The sequence below is a fragment of the Diaporthe amygdali genome (assembly GCF_026229845.1).
Source record: "Diaporthe amygdali strain CAA958 chromosome Unknown NODE_29_length_634662_cov_65_424859, whole genome shotgun sequence".
NCBI lineage: Eukaryota > Fungi > Ascomycota > Sordariomycetes > Diaporthales > Diaporthaceae > Diaporthe > Diaporthe amygdali.
In genome coordinates, this window is record NW_026517049.1 from 314,815 (window position 1) to 329,529 (window position 14,715).

The window sequence follows — 14,715 nt, forward strand, 5'->3', positions numbered from 1 at the left end:
CAGCAGTCACGTAAATATCCCTTACTAACGTCTGCTAGCGGCCGTTTTCTTGAGTCTTTGTCAACCTTCACGAGGTTGACGGATTGTGGTCAGGAAGCTGTCGCCCTGGCCTCGGTTTCCCGCTGAGCCGCATGGTGCTCGGACGTGTCTGTGAGCCTCGCGTGGGCGCGGCAGGAAAGCGACGACATCTCATTCCAGACCAATGACGGCGGCCAGTGTCAACAGCATGTTGAGTAAAAGCTTTGCTCTGGCCAGACTGTTTGCTGGGGACAACCGGCGCTGTCTGCCAGATGTCGTCGAGGGCCGTTTTGAGGCTCGTGTTAAGCTCTTGGAGAATCTGCAGCTCGCAGGGATTCCCAAACGATGGCATGGAAGTTTAACTGGAGCAACATTTCGACTCGGCCGAGTGCCTTCATATGTGAAACTTCCTAAGCCCTACATAAGATGAAGCGTTCTGGGATAATCCGTCGTGTGGATGCTTTATCATTCCCAATAAATGTGTGGATCTGGAATCCTGCCTTTGTCTTCGGGACAGGGCGGTGGGCCTCATACTCTTTGAATGAAGAACTTCATGTGAGGTCCCAAAATTCCATGGTGAGGTAACTTTGCGTTACGGATGGGCTGGTGTCCGTTAAATACATTCCAATCAAGCGCCCAATGGTATATATCACACATATTGATAATACAGCATCTTGCCGCTCCTACCAACGCCAATGCAGTGCAGCAGAAACCTTGAATCCTGGACCAGCTTTCCGACTACAACACGTCCTGGATTGTTTCGGGATGATCGTTCTCGAGGCAGACCAAGTCGCGGCCTTATAATTGAACAACTATGAGTTGTTTCCCTCCACGGCTCTCAGGAAACCCCAAATGTTTCGTCCCACAACGCCGGGTGCGCCGGCCGGGATCTCCATTCCCAATACCCAGTACCCATGGATGATATAAGACAGCGTTCATATTATTAATGAATTAATGTCATGTACGTAAGTCTGGATATCAAAAAAGCAATTTTCATGGAACATATGTACGCGCAGGAGTAGCAACATGTGCACACGCAAAAGTATAAAAGTCCACCGCACCACCTATCCCCCACCGCAACGCAACGAAGCATCAAGCACGAAGCATCAGTAAATTAATACCCGCGGCCAATCCGTCCGTAACTTAAAATAAAGACAAACGCTCCCGTCTACAGCAGCATCATGACAGATGCGACGGCAACGGTGAAGACCACAGCAAGGCTGCTCTTCATGCCGGCGGCGGCACCTTCCTCCGAGGCGGTCTTGGCGTCCGTGGTGGTGTTGCACAAGCCGGGCATCTCAGACAGCAGGCTCTGCAGGACGTAGGCCTTGGGCTCGCCGCGGTTCATGTACATGGTGACGTTGCCGGTGTCGTCGGCGGTGCTGGTGCCGCAGCTCAGCAGCTCGACGACCTGGTCGCCGGCGGTGAAGCCGCCGATGGACAGCTCGTAGGACGGGCCCGAGGACGAGTGGTTGACGATGCAGCTGACAATCTGGTAGCCCTCAGGGCCCTTGACCTGGCACAGGTGGTTGTCGTTGGTCATGAGCGTCTGGGCCTTGGAGTCGACGTAGGTCGAGTCGGAGGTGTTGGTCAGCCCGATCAGCGTGTTGCGGACCTTGTTGAGCTTCTGAGCCGTGATGTACAGCTCGGCCGAGGTGTTGAAGCCCGACAGCCAGATGGCCTCACGGTTTTGGGGTGTGTCGCCGCCGGAGTAGTGCTGTTCTTGGCCTTGGTAGACTGGAGTAATGGGTCACGTGTTAGCAAATCTGTCGATAATCCAGCGATGATCGACTTCGGGGTTCCAATGTTACCCGAAGGTCTCGAATGACTCGGGTCACTTACCTAGGGGCATGCCGTCGTTGAGGATGATGTAGGCCATGGCGTTCTTGGCGATCGCCATATCAGAGTTGTAGTGAGCAAAACGAGGCATATCGTGGTTCTCAACGAAAGAGCCGAGAGCCAGAGTGTCATTGCAAGCTCCACGAGCGCGCTCACGCATCGTGTCAATCGCGCTCATGGATCCGTCGTTGAAGGCGTCGATGATGGGGTAGTACTCCAAATAGTTGGGCATGCCGGGCAGGTAGCCTTGGGTCTGGTACGGGCAGAAGTCCTCGGGCTCACCAGTGAGAACCTCACCAAGGGCAAAGATACCAGAGCTGGCCACGAAAGTTGGCAAGAATTCCGGGTCGACGTGCTTGGCAGCGTCGATACGCAGGCCGTCAATTGAGTAGTTGGCAACGAGCTCCTCGATCCAGGAGCTGAACATTTCGACGACCTTCTCGTCCTCGGTCTTCAAGTCAGCCAGCGCGACGCCATAGGGGTAGAGCCAGCAGTCCTGGTAATTTGTCGCGTTGGTCCACTCGGTGACGTTGCAGTACGGGTGGAAGTAGTCTTGGTTGTCAAAGGGCTCAAAAACAGAGTAGTCGACGTCGGGCGGGATGGTGTTGTTGAACTTTTGGGCCATGTTGTTGACGACAACATCAACTAGGAGGTACATATCACGGTTGTGGAGCTCATCGGCGAGCTTCTTGAGCTCGTCGGCCGTGCCAAAGTGCTCGTTGATGGCGTAAAGATCCTGTGAGTAATAGCCATGGTACGCCTCACCCACAGCGGTGTCATCCTCGATGTTCTTTACGACGGGGCTGATCTGTACGGCAGTGAAGCCCATGTCTGCAATTTGCAATTCGCATCAGCCCTCCTCTCAATGACCACCCTGGTTTTGGGGGAGCAAGGTTTCGGTTGGGTTCAAGAGTACTAACCGTGGATGTAATCCAGACCGTTGATAAGACCAGTCCATGTGCCGTTACAGAAGAGATAAAGTTCATCGCAGGCCGCTGTGGTTGATCCATCGGTTCTGGCGAAACGGTCGACGACGACCTGGTAGATGGAGCGCGACTTCCATTGTTCCAAAGAAGCAGCGTCAGAGACGCTGAGAAGGGCCGTAGCCGTTGTCAAAGCGAGCGAAACAGCACGCATGGTGCCTGTGTGTGTTGTGTGCGAGTTAAACGACTGACTGGACTTTGTGGATTCTGGACGCGTAACGTTGGGCGCGTAGTGCGAGTGTATATTTTCTCCTGAGTCCGAACTACCACGACAAATCACCAAATAGGGGTCAAACGAATGTGTGTGGTTCAAGGCACGATGAGAGGTGACCAAGACTACTTGATCGCAAAGAAGAGGATCGTGTAAGGGAAGGAACTGGAGTAGGGATGGAGGAAACCTAATCAGACTTACAACCCACGACTTGTGGAGGAGTGTCTGTGTTGGTAAATTGCTTGTTCGTCTCTCGTACTCCCGAGGTCCGCCCCAGACTACCAGGGGGGGATCAACATAGTAACCTGACGCGCACCCGTATTCCGAATAAAGGCCAGCACCAGCGTCCCACAATTGCCCAGTGATCTTTCCCCTTCTTGCTCGACGGCGTATTTGCGGTTACTCGGCAGCTCGGACAAAGCGAGAGACATGCCCTGCCAAGCGCAGAGAGGGGCGTCATGAGGAGGGTCAAAGAAATCAAAGGCTCGAGTGATGATTTGTCGTGATTGCCCCGAAAGGCCGGCAGAGATTTCCAGAAGCGTCCGGGATGGGGCCGTCACGTTGCAGCATCGAGGACCCCCCTATCCCCCCCTTCGAGAGAAGAAACTACAGGCACAAGGCTTGTCGGATGGTGGACGAGGGGGCAAATTGGGAATTGTACTGTGTACAGAGTACTTGGATAGTGGACAAAAAGGCAACTTATCAGGCTAGGCTGCCGGCCCCTTTACTCTACCGCGCCGATGCTAGTGCTAGTGAGAGCTGGAGTGGCAGAGTGGACATTGGGGGAGCAGACCGGTGGTTATCCGTATCGTATCCAGAGATTGCAACGAGGCGCCTGAGTGGTTGGTCTGATTTGAGCGGCGATGTGACCCGTCGGGGGCCCATAGCCGGATTTCGTGCATGGCATGGCATTCGCCAGTTGGGCGCGAGAGGCCAAATGGGCGTGGAGGTTGTGTAGCACCCAGACCACCTCGTGATAAGACAGCCAGAGAGGGTGTGTGATTGTGATCAGCGAGTGCAGAGAGCGTCTAAGCAAAGTTTTTGTTAAAGTTTGCCGATCGATGGGTGACAGACTGATTGACGGGCTCTCCAGACTGTCCAGAACACAGCTCACAACGAGTGTGGGTGTTTTGAGTGGGCAGGTGGGTGGGCGGAAAGGGATCAACGCTCGTTCGTCTGATGTTATTTTCCATTTGTCGCATGAACTTCTGGACCCTTTTCGTCCAGGGGAAGAGGCTTGGTACCTACTACTAATAAACTGACTCGACCTCAATTAGGGGGGGGCGTAGGCGAAAAGAGAGAGAGCGAGACAGAGACAGAACTGGAGCAGCTGAGAGAAGTGGGCGCAGAGGCAGAGAGCCCAGAGATGAGCAGTGCAGGCAGGGCCCAGCGGCGGGCGAGCGAGTCTGCGAGTCAACAGTGCCAACCGTGATGGGGCATGATACCAAGTTTAGAAAAAAGGATCATTTTTGAGAAAAAGAAGCGACTGTGCGGTGGTGGACGCGGTTCCACGGTCGGTAGGGGACAGGGATGAGAATTTAAAACCTTAATGCGCTGATAGGGCGGCCCTCTCTGATTCGGGAAGGGTCCGTCTGAGTGGCTGCAACCCCTGACGAGGTGCCGCTTGCTCCTCGTATCGTCTGCACACCAGCAGGGGGGTCCCTGAGACGTACAGCAAGCCCGCAGCAGGCCCATCTTTGCTTGCCCTGACACCTTACCCAAAGCGATGCTTGTGTGCTACACAGTGGTGGGCCGGTCCCAGCTTCCCTGCTTTTTCAAGGCATGATCGTCATCTCTCTGCCAGCTGGGGGCCCTGCTTGGTGCTGCTCTAGCCTGCTGATGCTTGCTGCGAGCTGCCATCTGCCATCTGCTATCTTCCGAATCGTGGCCACAAGCAAACCGTATGTCTGGGACTGTACAGTCCGACCCTCTGGCTGACTGTACGGAGCAGAGCACGATGCACCACACCTGTCAGCAGCCTGGTCTGTCCACGCGAGCTGTGGGCTGCTGCCAAACTGCACAGCATTGCACTGCACTGCACTGCACAGCACGGCGCAGCCAGACACCTCGGCAGTGCCATACAGCACGTAGTCTACTGTGTTCAACGCGGTGGTCGACCGCGATCGACATCGTCTTGATCATCATCACGTATTCGCGCGGGTTGCTTCTTGATGTTCGATGATCGATGGTCGATGGCCGACGGCCCACGAATCCACGGTTGGAGGATTGTGCAGGAGGATCCGTCCCGACATCACTCATCACTTTACCCTGTCTTGGCTGATCAGATCAGAACCCAAATCATCCAATGAGGGCCCGCCTTCCAAAGCAAGGAGACAAGACACACTCAGCACCCAAGTTCAGCCTCACGGCAGACTGAAAGCACGGGCTGACACATCTTAGCCGGCCCGCGTCCAATGGTCACGATTGATTGCAACTGCATTGCTGCACTGCCTGTGAGCAGGCAGATCCGGTGGTCAGCACTTGGGATTGCCGACAGGTGCAACACCAGGCTCGGGCTACAGCAATGGCGATGGGAACCTCAGGCCCGTTGGATCGGATTGCCCTCGATTTGAGCCTACCACAAACGCGCATGCAGCCCAGTAGTCCCACAGCATGCTCGGATTGGCACTTGTGGAACCCCCCACAAATTGCCCCAACCGCAAAGGCGACAGCGAACAACGCTGGACAGTCCGCCCGTCCTGGTCCTGGCCCTGGTCCTGGAGAAAGAAAGAGAGAACAGACAACAAAGGGGAATGAGACAACCTCCCCACAGTGTGTGTCCTCGAGGTGTCCTGTCCCGCGCACGGTAGGGTTCGATCCATGCTGGGTTCTAGCCTGTTCGGGGCCGCGCTTGACAGCAGAGATGTTCCCGGTACTTCTCCGGCCATCCAGTCATTCCACTTCGACCGTTCAACCGCACCCATCAACGGCGCGCCCTAGCACAGTAATCCTCGAATCCTCAGAAACCACCAGGGGGAACGACACGTCCAGACTGGCAGACTCGTCTGGTCTGTATCCACCTCCACCGCCCAAAATGTCACTGTCGCTGGTCTCTAAATCGCCACGCCCACCCCACTCTGCGAGCCGATGAAATCTGCCTCAGACGCAGGAATCCCTGCTCCTCTCCCACCCCCCTATCTCGCGTCCGCGTTTGTATCCCCCGTGTGGCTGAAAATGGGTGCTCTCACTCGCCTGACAAGTCACCACACTCTCTCCCGGGCACTTCTGGGGGCCTGGGTTCCATGGGTTCCCGCTGCTGCAGCCTCGTGTGGATACCGCCTGCGCACAAGCGAGTGCTTGGCCGGGTTTAGCTCGGCCCAGCCGGAGGCGGAGGCATAGGCAAAGGCAAAGTCTCGAATCCTCCTCCTCCTCCTGCGCCTGCTGCTGGGCCGGTCAGGGGTCGCACTGTCAACATGGGGCCTGTCAAGGGTTCCCCTTGAGTGCCAGAGTGGGAGGGCCCGACGGTAGGGTTGCGCGAGGTGGGATATTGTGGCTCGCCGAAAGCTTCCATTGTCTTCCCTTTTTCTTTTCGGCATCTTCACCTTTGTCACTCGCTGATAGTCGTCGTCACTCGCTCTTGTTGGAGGATAGACTCTGGTTGTGCTACTCTCAGCACCCTGCCATTCTTTTTCGCCGTTGTTCTCATCACCACCTCAGACGCTCACCACGGCTCACACCACCGTGAGCTGTGCGTTGTTGTTGTGTGGTGATGATGTTTTCTCTCGCGTGGCTTTCCGCCATTGCTCTTTTCTCGTCTTCCAATACCTTCGTTCACGGCCTCAAATACACTCTTTCTGAAGTAGAATATAATCTTAATGTGAACAAGACAGCTACGAATCCCCTCGACTACAGCGTAGAAGAACGGACCAACCACACCTACACAACCTCCCCTACCAACTGGAGGTTTCCCTTCTACACCGTCTTCCTAGATCGTTTCGTCAATGGCGACCCAACGAACGACAATGCGAACCAGACGCTTTTTGAGACCGATATGAGGAGCACTCAGATCCGCAACGGCGGTGACCTCCAAGGGCTGGTGGACTCTTTGGACTATATCGCTGGCATGGGCATCAAGGTAACACAGCTCACAAGCCAACGCCCTTTTGGGGCGACTCCCCCCGGCGCAGGAGCTTTGCCCTGCCTTGGAGAGCTTCGTTTCTGACCGCGGAAATAGGGTATCTATATCGCCGGCTCGCCATTCATCAACCAGCCATGGGGCGCAGACGCATATTCAGTAGGCCACCACTCGATTTCATTCCCAGTGTCGTGTCATCGCGACTGTGACCGCACCAGCTGACAGCATCGCTCAGCCACTTGATCTCACACTTCTTGACAAGCATTTTGGCAATATCACAATGTGGCAGACAGTCGTGGAAGAGATCCATAATCGAAACATGTATGTTGTTCTGGACAACACCATGGCAACGTAAGTAATTGAAATGATCCCGACTTGCACCGACTACGATCAATTACTCACACAGCCCTTTGAAATGTAGCCTCGGTGATCTGATCGGCTTTGAGGGCTACTTGAACACAAGTACACCATTCTTGGAGGAAGAGCACAAAGTTCAGTGGAAGTCATCTCGACGATATCTTGATTTCGATATTGGCAACACCTATAACGCGACCTGTGAATATCCCACCTTTTGGTATGAAGACGGCAACCTGGTTCCGGATTCCACCACTTCCGGTCTCAAGGGCTGCTACGACAGCGATTTCGACCAGTATGGTGACATTGAAGCTTTCGGTGTCTTCCCCGACTGGAAGCGTCAACTTTCCAAGTTCGCCTCCGTGCAAGACCGTTTGCGAGAGTGGAACCCTTCGGTGCTGGCGCGTCTGGAGAAGTTCTCGTGCATGACCATCGCCGCACTCGATATTGACGGCTTCCGTGTGGACAAAGCCATGCAGGTTACGGTGGATGCGCAAGCCTCCTTCACCAGCAAGATGCGCGAATGTGCCCGGGAATTCGGGAAGGAAAACTTCATGGTCGTCGGTGAAATTACCTCCGGTAACACACTGGGGTCTATTTGGCTTGGACGTGGCCGCTCGAAGGACCTGTGGCTGGACGACATCAACACTGCCCAGCAACTCGAATCCAAGTGGAACGACTCTTCCACTGACTCCATGTTCCTTCGTGAGGCAGGAAATTCTGGCCTCGATGCTGGAGCATTCCACTACTCGGTGTACCGATTTTTGACTCGCTTCCTGGGCATGACTGGCAACCTCGAGGCTGGCTACGATCTGCCAACAAATTGGGTGGAAATGTGGAACGAGATGTTGCTGTCAAACGACTTTTACAACGCCAACGATGGCCACTTCGACCCTCGACATCTCTACGGCGTCACGAATCAAGACGTCTTCCGCTGGCCAGGAATCGAGAAGGGAACGCAGCGCATGATGCTTGGCTACATGGTAACGACATTTTTGATGCCAGGCATCCCGCTTGTTTACTATGGAGAGGAGCAGGAGCTGTACTTGGTCGACAGCACCGCAGGCAACTACGTCTACGGTCGGCAGGCCTTCTCGCCATCTCAGGCCTTCATGCGGCACGGCTGCTATACTTTGGGGAGCACAATTTATAACGACTGGCCGGCGACGAAGGCTACACAAGGCTGTCATGACGCGGCCCAGGCGTTGGATCATCGCGATCCATCTGCCCCGATTCGTAACACCATGAAGCACATGTTCGCCATGCGCGACGCTTTCCCAGTCCTCGAAGGAGGTTGGCTCCTGGCTTCCCTTGCCAATCAGACATCCTACAAATACCCCAACGGTACTGCCTCTAAAACCGAATTTGGCATCTGGAGCGTTGCGCGTGGTTACAACACAGCAACACAGAACGTCACTGCGTCTGACGATTCTAGCAAGCCTGTATGGCTGGTCTATCACAACCAGCCGAACGAGACCACCTACACTTTCGACTGCAGTGATGCCAGTACTGCCTTCATTTCCCCGTATGATGCCGACACCAAGGTGCGTAACCTGATGAACTCGAGCGATACCTTTACTCTCGAGTCCTCTGCCATCTCCAACACCAACTGGACCGGGACAAAGGCCACAGCGGGCTGTCTTAGCAGCATTACCATGCAGCCGTACGAATTCAAGGTTTTTGTGCCCTCCTCTCTATATGAGGCTCCTGGACCCATGATCACCCGGTTCTCACCCGGCCACGACTACCAGATCGACTCGTCGGTCAATACCGCAACTGAGGTGGACATTGAGCTTGGTTTTTCAACTGAGATGGATTGCACCTCGGTTTCCGAATCTATCTCCGTGGCGTCCTATATCGATGGCACAGGACCGCAGTCGCTCGTCACCGTGGGAAGCGCAACCTGTACGAATGTTGACGAGGGTATCACCGGGGATTTTACTGGCTACATCCCCACTATCTGGACTTGGGCCGCTACCCTATCCGGTGTCGTTGACGGCGTACACAAGCTCACAGTCAAGGCGCCCGAAAGCACGGATGGGACATCAACCAATGCTACCGACCACTTCCTCCTCAGACGAGGTCTGCCCAACAACCCTGTCGTCTTCCCCGAGATAGCCAACTACTCATCTGCCATCCTCCATGTGGCCAACGATGTTATCTACGTCAATCACAGTGCCCCTGGCGCTTCTCAGTGGCGGTATAGCACGAATTTTGGGTCAAGCTGGAGCGACTGGAAAGACTACACAGGCGATTTCGAAAAGATTACATCTCAGACCTGGTCAGGTACTGAGGACCAGGCATGGTATGGCCACCACCTGATGGTCCAGTATTGGAGTCAGCCTCTCGGATCGTCTGCCTTCATCCAGCATGGCGACAGTACCGACGTCAAGTATGCGCGGCAGTTCCCCCACGTGTTCCTACATGGTGACTACAACATGTGGGGATACGACCGTGGAGCGGCAAGCGCTATGACTCTCGCGGCTGACCACACCTGGGAAATGCATTTCATGCGAGAATGGCCTGCATCAGTGCAGGTGAACATCTGGGGTGTCAACCCCGACGGCCAGCCTGACACCACCTTCATCTTTGGTGATGTTGATCAGGATAACATCCTTGATAGATTGTCGCCAAGCAGTCTGTCAACCAACGTCTTCAATATGTCGATTCCTTCGTGGCCAGGCTTGTCTTACAAGTTGGTCGTCAACGATGCAAGCTGGAGGATCGAGGCCAAGCCAACTGGCACTGTGTATCTGCAAATTTTCCTGTTCTTCCTACTTGGAATCCTCCCCATCGTCTTGGCAGCCCTGGCCGGCTGGGTGTATGTCCGCGGCTTCTACCAGGTCAAAGTCAACAAGAGAGGTTTCAAAACAAACCCGAAGAATTGGCTCTCTCTGGGTGCTATCTTGAAGACCGACTCAAACTCAGAGAAGAAGGAGAAGTACAGCATCGCCTTGCGCGCCATTTCGCCCTCGCCAGCTTCGACCCCAGTGCCTGCCATTAAGGCCACTGGCGAGAAGAGGACAGTCTTGATCGCAACTATGGAGTACAATATTGACGACTGGAAGATTGGCATCAAAATCGGTGGTCTTGGTGTCATGGCCAAGTTGATGAGCACAGCATTGGACCACGTCAACCTGATCTGGGTGGTGCCTTGCATAGGTGGAATCGATTACCCTATGGACGAGCCAGCAGAATCGATGTTTGTGCAAATCATGGGGGAGTCCTACGAGGTCCATGTCCAGTACCACAGATACAAGAACATCACCTATGTTCTCCTGGACGCACCGATTTTCCGCCAGCAGACCAAGGCCGAGCCTTACATCGCAAGAATGGACGATGTCGAATCTGGTATCCTTTATGCAGCCTGGAATAGCTGTATCGCCGAAACCATCCGCCGATTCCCAGTTGATATCTACCACATCAACGATTACCACGGTGCCATTGCTCCTCTTTACCTGCTTCCTCAGACCATTCCCGTCTGTCTCTCGCTTCACAACGCCGAATTTCAAGGACTTTGGCCCATGCGCAGCCCCGAAGAGACTAAGGAGGTTTGCGATGTGTTCGGCCTGCCAATTGACATTGTGAAGAAGTATGTCCAGTACGGCTCTGTTTTCAACCTTCTGCACGCTGGTGCAAGCTACCTGCGGTACCACCAACGAGGCTTTGGTGCTGTGGGTGTGTCCAAGAAGTACGGTGACCGGTCGCTGGCTCGATACCCTATCTTTTGGAGTCTGAAAGCCATCGGGCAGCTCCCCAACCCAGACCCTTCAGACACGGCCGCCTGGGAACCCGACAAGGACGAGGGAAGCAGCAAGAAGGACGGCATTGAGGTCGACGCCGAGTTCGAGGGCGCTCGTGGAGAACTCCGAATGAAGGCTCAAGAATGGGCAGGTCTTGAAATCGACCCCACAGCAGATCTGTTTGTATTTGTCGGCCGTTGGTCTCTCCAAAAGGGTGTGGATTTGATCGCCGATATTTTCCCCAGCATCCTGGAAAAGTATCCCAAGACGCAACTTATCTGCATCGGTCCCGTTATTGACTTATACGGCAAGTTTGCGGCTTTGAAGCTTGCTAAACTCATGGAGGTATACCCTAAGCGGGTGTTCTCCAAGCCTGAATTCACCCAGTTGCCGCCTTACATCTTCAGCGGTGCCGAGTTCGCGCTGATTCCGTCGCGTGACGAGCCCTTTGGGCTTGTTGCCGTCGAATTCGGTAGGAAGGGTGCGCTGGGTGTTGGTGCGAGGGTTGGTGGTCTTGGTCAAATGCCTGGTTTCTGGTTCACCGTCGAGTCTATGTCCCCTGCTCACTTGCTGGATCAATTTAGACACGCTCTTAAAGAGGCTCTGGATTCTAAGCAGCCGAAGCGTGCGCTCATGCGTGCATGGAGCGCGAAACAACGTTTCCCCGTCAAGCAATGGATTCAACAGATCGACTGCCTCTACGATGAGTCGATCCGGATCTCGAACAAGGAGGCAAGCAAGAAGAAGAAGCTGACAAGCAGGTCAATGTTATCGCTCAATACTGCATCGCATCAAGAGGGCCCAGACACACCCGGCACGTCCAGGCCAGCCACACCCAATACTGGGTTCCAAATTTCCATCTCCTCGCCACAAGCAGTGCGCAGCTCACTGCTGCACAACGTCTCCCCCGATATTTCGACTGCTGGACTCCCATCTCCTGGTCTGCGGTCACCCAGTGGCGTCTCCTCCCCGAGCCTCAACACGCCGAAGTTCCCATGGACCAACCTCGAGCCTGGGTCCGCACGAAACTCAGCGATCAGCGTGGCCAGTTTCGACAGTTTCGCCATGCGTGCCCAGGCCGATGGTCCTATGAGCCCCGGCCTGCCAGACTCGCGTGACTCTGTCGCCGGCCTGCCCCTCCCGCAGCCAAGTTTCTACCAGCAGGGCAACCGCAATAGCAGTCAACTGTCTCTTTCGGACGTCGTCGGCGAACGGCAAGACATGAAGCTCCAGAAGGTTGACCTGACCTTCAACGACACCAACGGAGAGTTTTACGCGGAATTCGAACAAAAACTGTCTGCGATTACGGCGAAGAACTCGCACACCGAACTCTGTATCGAAGAGTTCCTCAAGAAGAGTGAGAAGGAATGGTTCCGGCGGTACCGGGACGCGAAGCTGGGCCGGCGCGACGTGAGCAGGGCGCGCAGCCCCAATGGCCTGGGCCTCAAGAGGCCCGAGAGCAGGGATGGGAAGAGCAGAAATTCGTCGGTTGTCAGCCGGGGAAGGCAGCGACATCGCAGTATTACTCCCCACAGCACCATGACCTATATGAGTACGGAAGCGGGCTCACCCAGCGGACCAGATGTTGATGATGAATTCTTGCTGGGCAACGGCTACAAGGCGCCCACAGGTCTAAGGAAGTAAGTTGAACCCTGCTCTATGGACTCATGGAGATGGACTTGTGAAGACAACATAACGCTAACGCAGATCACCAGAATCCTCTCAATCAGAATTGGCGACTGGCCCGTCTACGCCTTCCTAATGGCGCTGGGCCAGATCATGTCGGTCAACTCGTACCAGATCGTCTTGCTCACGGGCGAGTCATCGCAGACTTCAGAGAAGCTGTACATCATCGGCTCTGTCTACTTGCTGACGTCGATCATGTATTGGTTTATGATTCGGCACCTGAAGTCTCTGTACGCCATCACTCTGCCATGGTTGTTCTTTGGACTGGCCTTCATGCTTCTTGGTGTTGCGCCTTTCCTCGGTGACGGTGCGGTGCAAGAGGCAGTTCGGACTACCGCGACTGCCTTGTATGCCGCCGGAGCTAGTAGTGGAGCTGTGATGTTTGCGCTCAACTTCGGTGACGAAGGTAAGTCTTGTTCCCATTTCTCATGGTTCGTCCCGTTTTGGACCAGCTGTTGACAGTGTCGCTTTGATAGGTGGCTCGCCAACACGTCAGTGGATCATTCGCGCCATCATTGTTGCCGGCATCGCCTCTGTCTACTCCCTGATGCTCTGGTACTGGGGTTCGCTGGTGGCCATGTCCGCGGCAACAATAACCAGCTTCGTACCCAACACTAGCATCCCGTACGCCGTCGTGGTCTGTTGCCCCATCGCCGTCATCCTATGGGCCGTTGGCGTCATCCTCTTCCTCGGCCTGCCCGACTACTACCGCCAATCCCCCGAGTCTATTCCCGGCCTGTACATCTCGCTCCTCCACCGAAAGCTCGTCCCCTGGTTCTTCGTCGCCATCATCATCCAGAATTACTGGCTCTCCGCACCATACGGCCGCAATTGGCAGTTCCTCTTCGGCTCGCAATACATTCCCGGCTGGGGCGTATTCCTGCTCGCGCTGGGCTTCTTCGTTGTCCTGTGGACCATTATCCTATACATCTTCTCCCTGTTCTCGGATGAGCACACCTGGCTGCTCCCTATCTTCGCCATTGGCCTTGGTGCCCCTCGCTGGGCCCAAATGTTCTGGGGTGTTTCCGGCATCGGCTGGTACCTCCCCTGGGTCGCCTCCCCCGTCGGCTCCGCCATCCTGTCGCGCTGCATCTGGCTGTGGCTCGGTCTGCTCGACGCGATCCAGGGTGTCGGCCTGGGCATGATGCTGCTGGCGACTCTCACGCGGCAGCACGTGCTGGCGGTGCTGATCGGCTCCCAGGCCATCGGTTCCGCCGTCACGATGCTGGCGAGGGCGACGTGCCCCAACGCCAAGTACGCGACCGTCACATTCCCCGACTTCAGCCAGGGCGTCATGCCCGGCGTGGCCGAGAAGTGGTTCTGGATATGCCTGGCATTCCAGCTGGTGATCCCGTTCGGCTTCTTCAAGTTCTTCCGGAAGGAGCAAGTTGCGAAGCCATAAAAGCCGCACACAATCAAAGATTATTCTCTACTTTTCTCATCCAACTTGGCTGGTTTTCATACGTTTCAGCATCAGCGTCGTCGGGATGCGTTGTTATGGCGCATAATTTGGGTTTCTCTTATTCCCCTGTCATTCTTTTCTTACTTAAAATACGGACACCTTTTGAGCGTACAAACAGTGTAACATCGGTCTCAGTGGTGTGGCGGTGGGAGTATCTGGATAAAGGACACACAAGGGACAAAATCTGTGTATGATGTTTACTTGAAACGAGATACCGTACTGATGGCAAATCGAACATTTACCTGTTGCACGCGCAAATTCATGACCCATAGCTGTACCCGTGTCTGTCTGTGCTCCTAAAATCCCATCGAAATACGTGGTCCTACTGCAATACTAAGTCTTGT

General features: G+C 54.9%; 2 protein-coding genes across 2 annotated transcripts; one reads left to right on the forward strand and one right to left on the reverse strand.

The window, feature by feature from the left end:
* Positions 1-1,186: 1,186 nt before the first annotated feature.
* J7T55_004371 (uncharacterized protein) lies at positions 1,187-2,994 on the reverse strand (the record flags this gene model as incomplete). Its single annotated transcript, XM_053132016.1, has 3 exons — positions 1,187-1,755; positions 1,861-2,688; positions 2,778-2,994. 3 exons carry the CDS (start codon positions 2,992-2,994, stop codon positions 1,187-1,189), a joined length of 1,614 nt encoding a protein of 537 aa, XP_052989984.1.
* Positions 2,995-6,763: 3,769 nt separating this feature from the next.
* Positions 6,764-14,311, forward strand: J7T55_004372 (uncharacterized protein; the record flags this gene model as incomplete). Its single annotated transcript, XM_053132017.1, has 6 exons — positions 6,764-7,126; positions 7,226-7,285; positions 7,362-7,477; positions 7,548-12,863; positions 12,939-13,315; positions 13,386-14,311. The coding sequence occupies 6 exons, from the start codon at positions 6,764-6,766 to the stop codon at positions 14,309-14,311; spliced, it is 7,158 nt and encodes a 2,385-aa protein (XP_052989985.1).
* Positions 14,312-14,715: the final 404 nt, after the last annotated feature.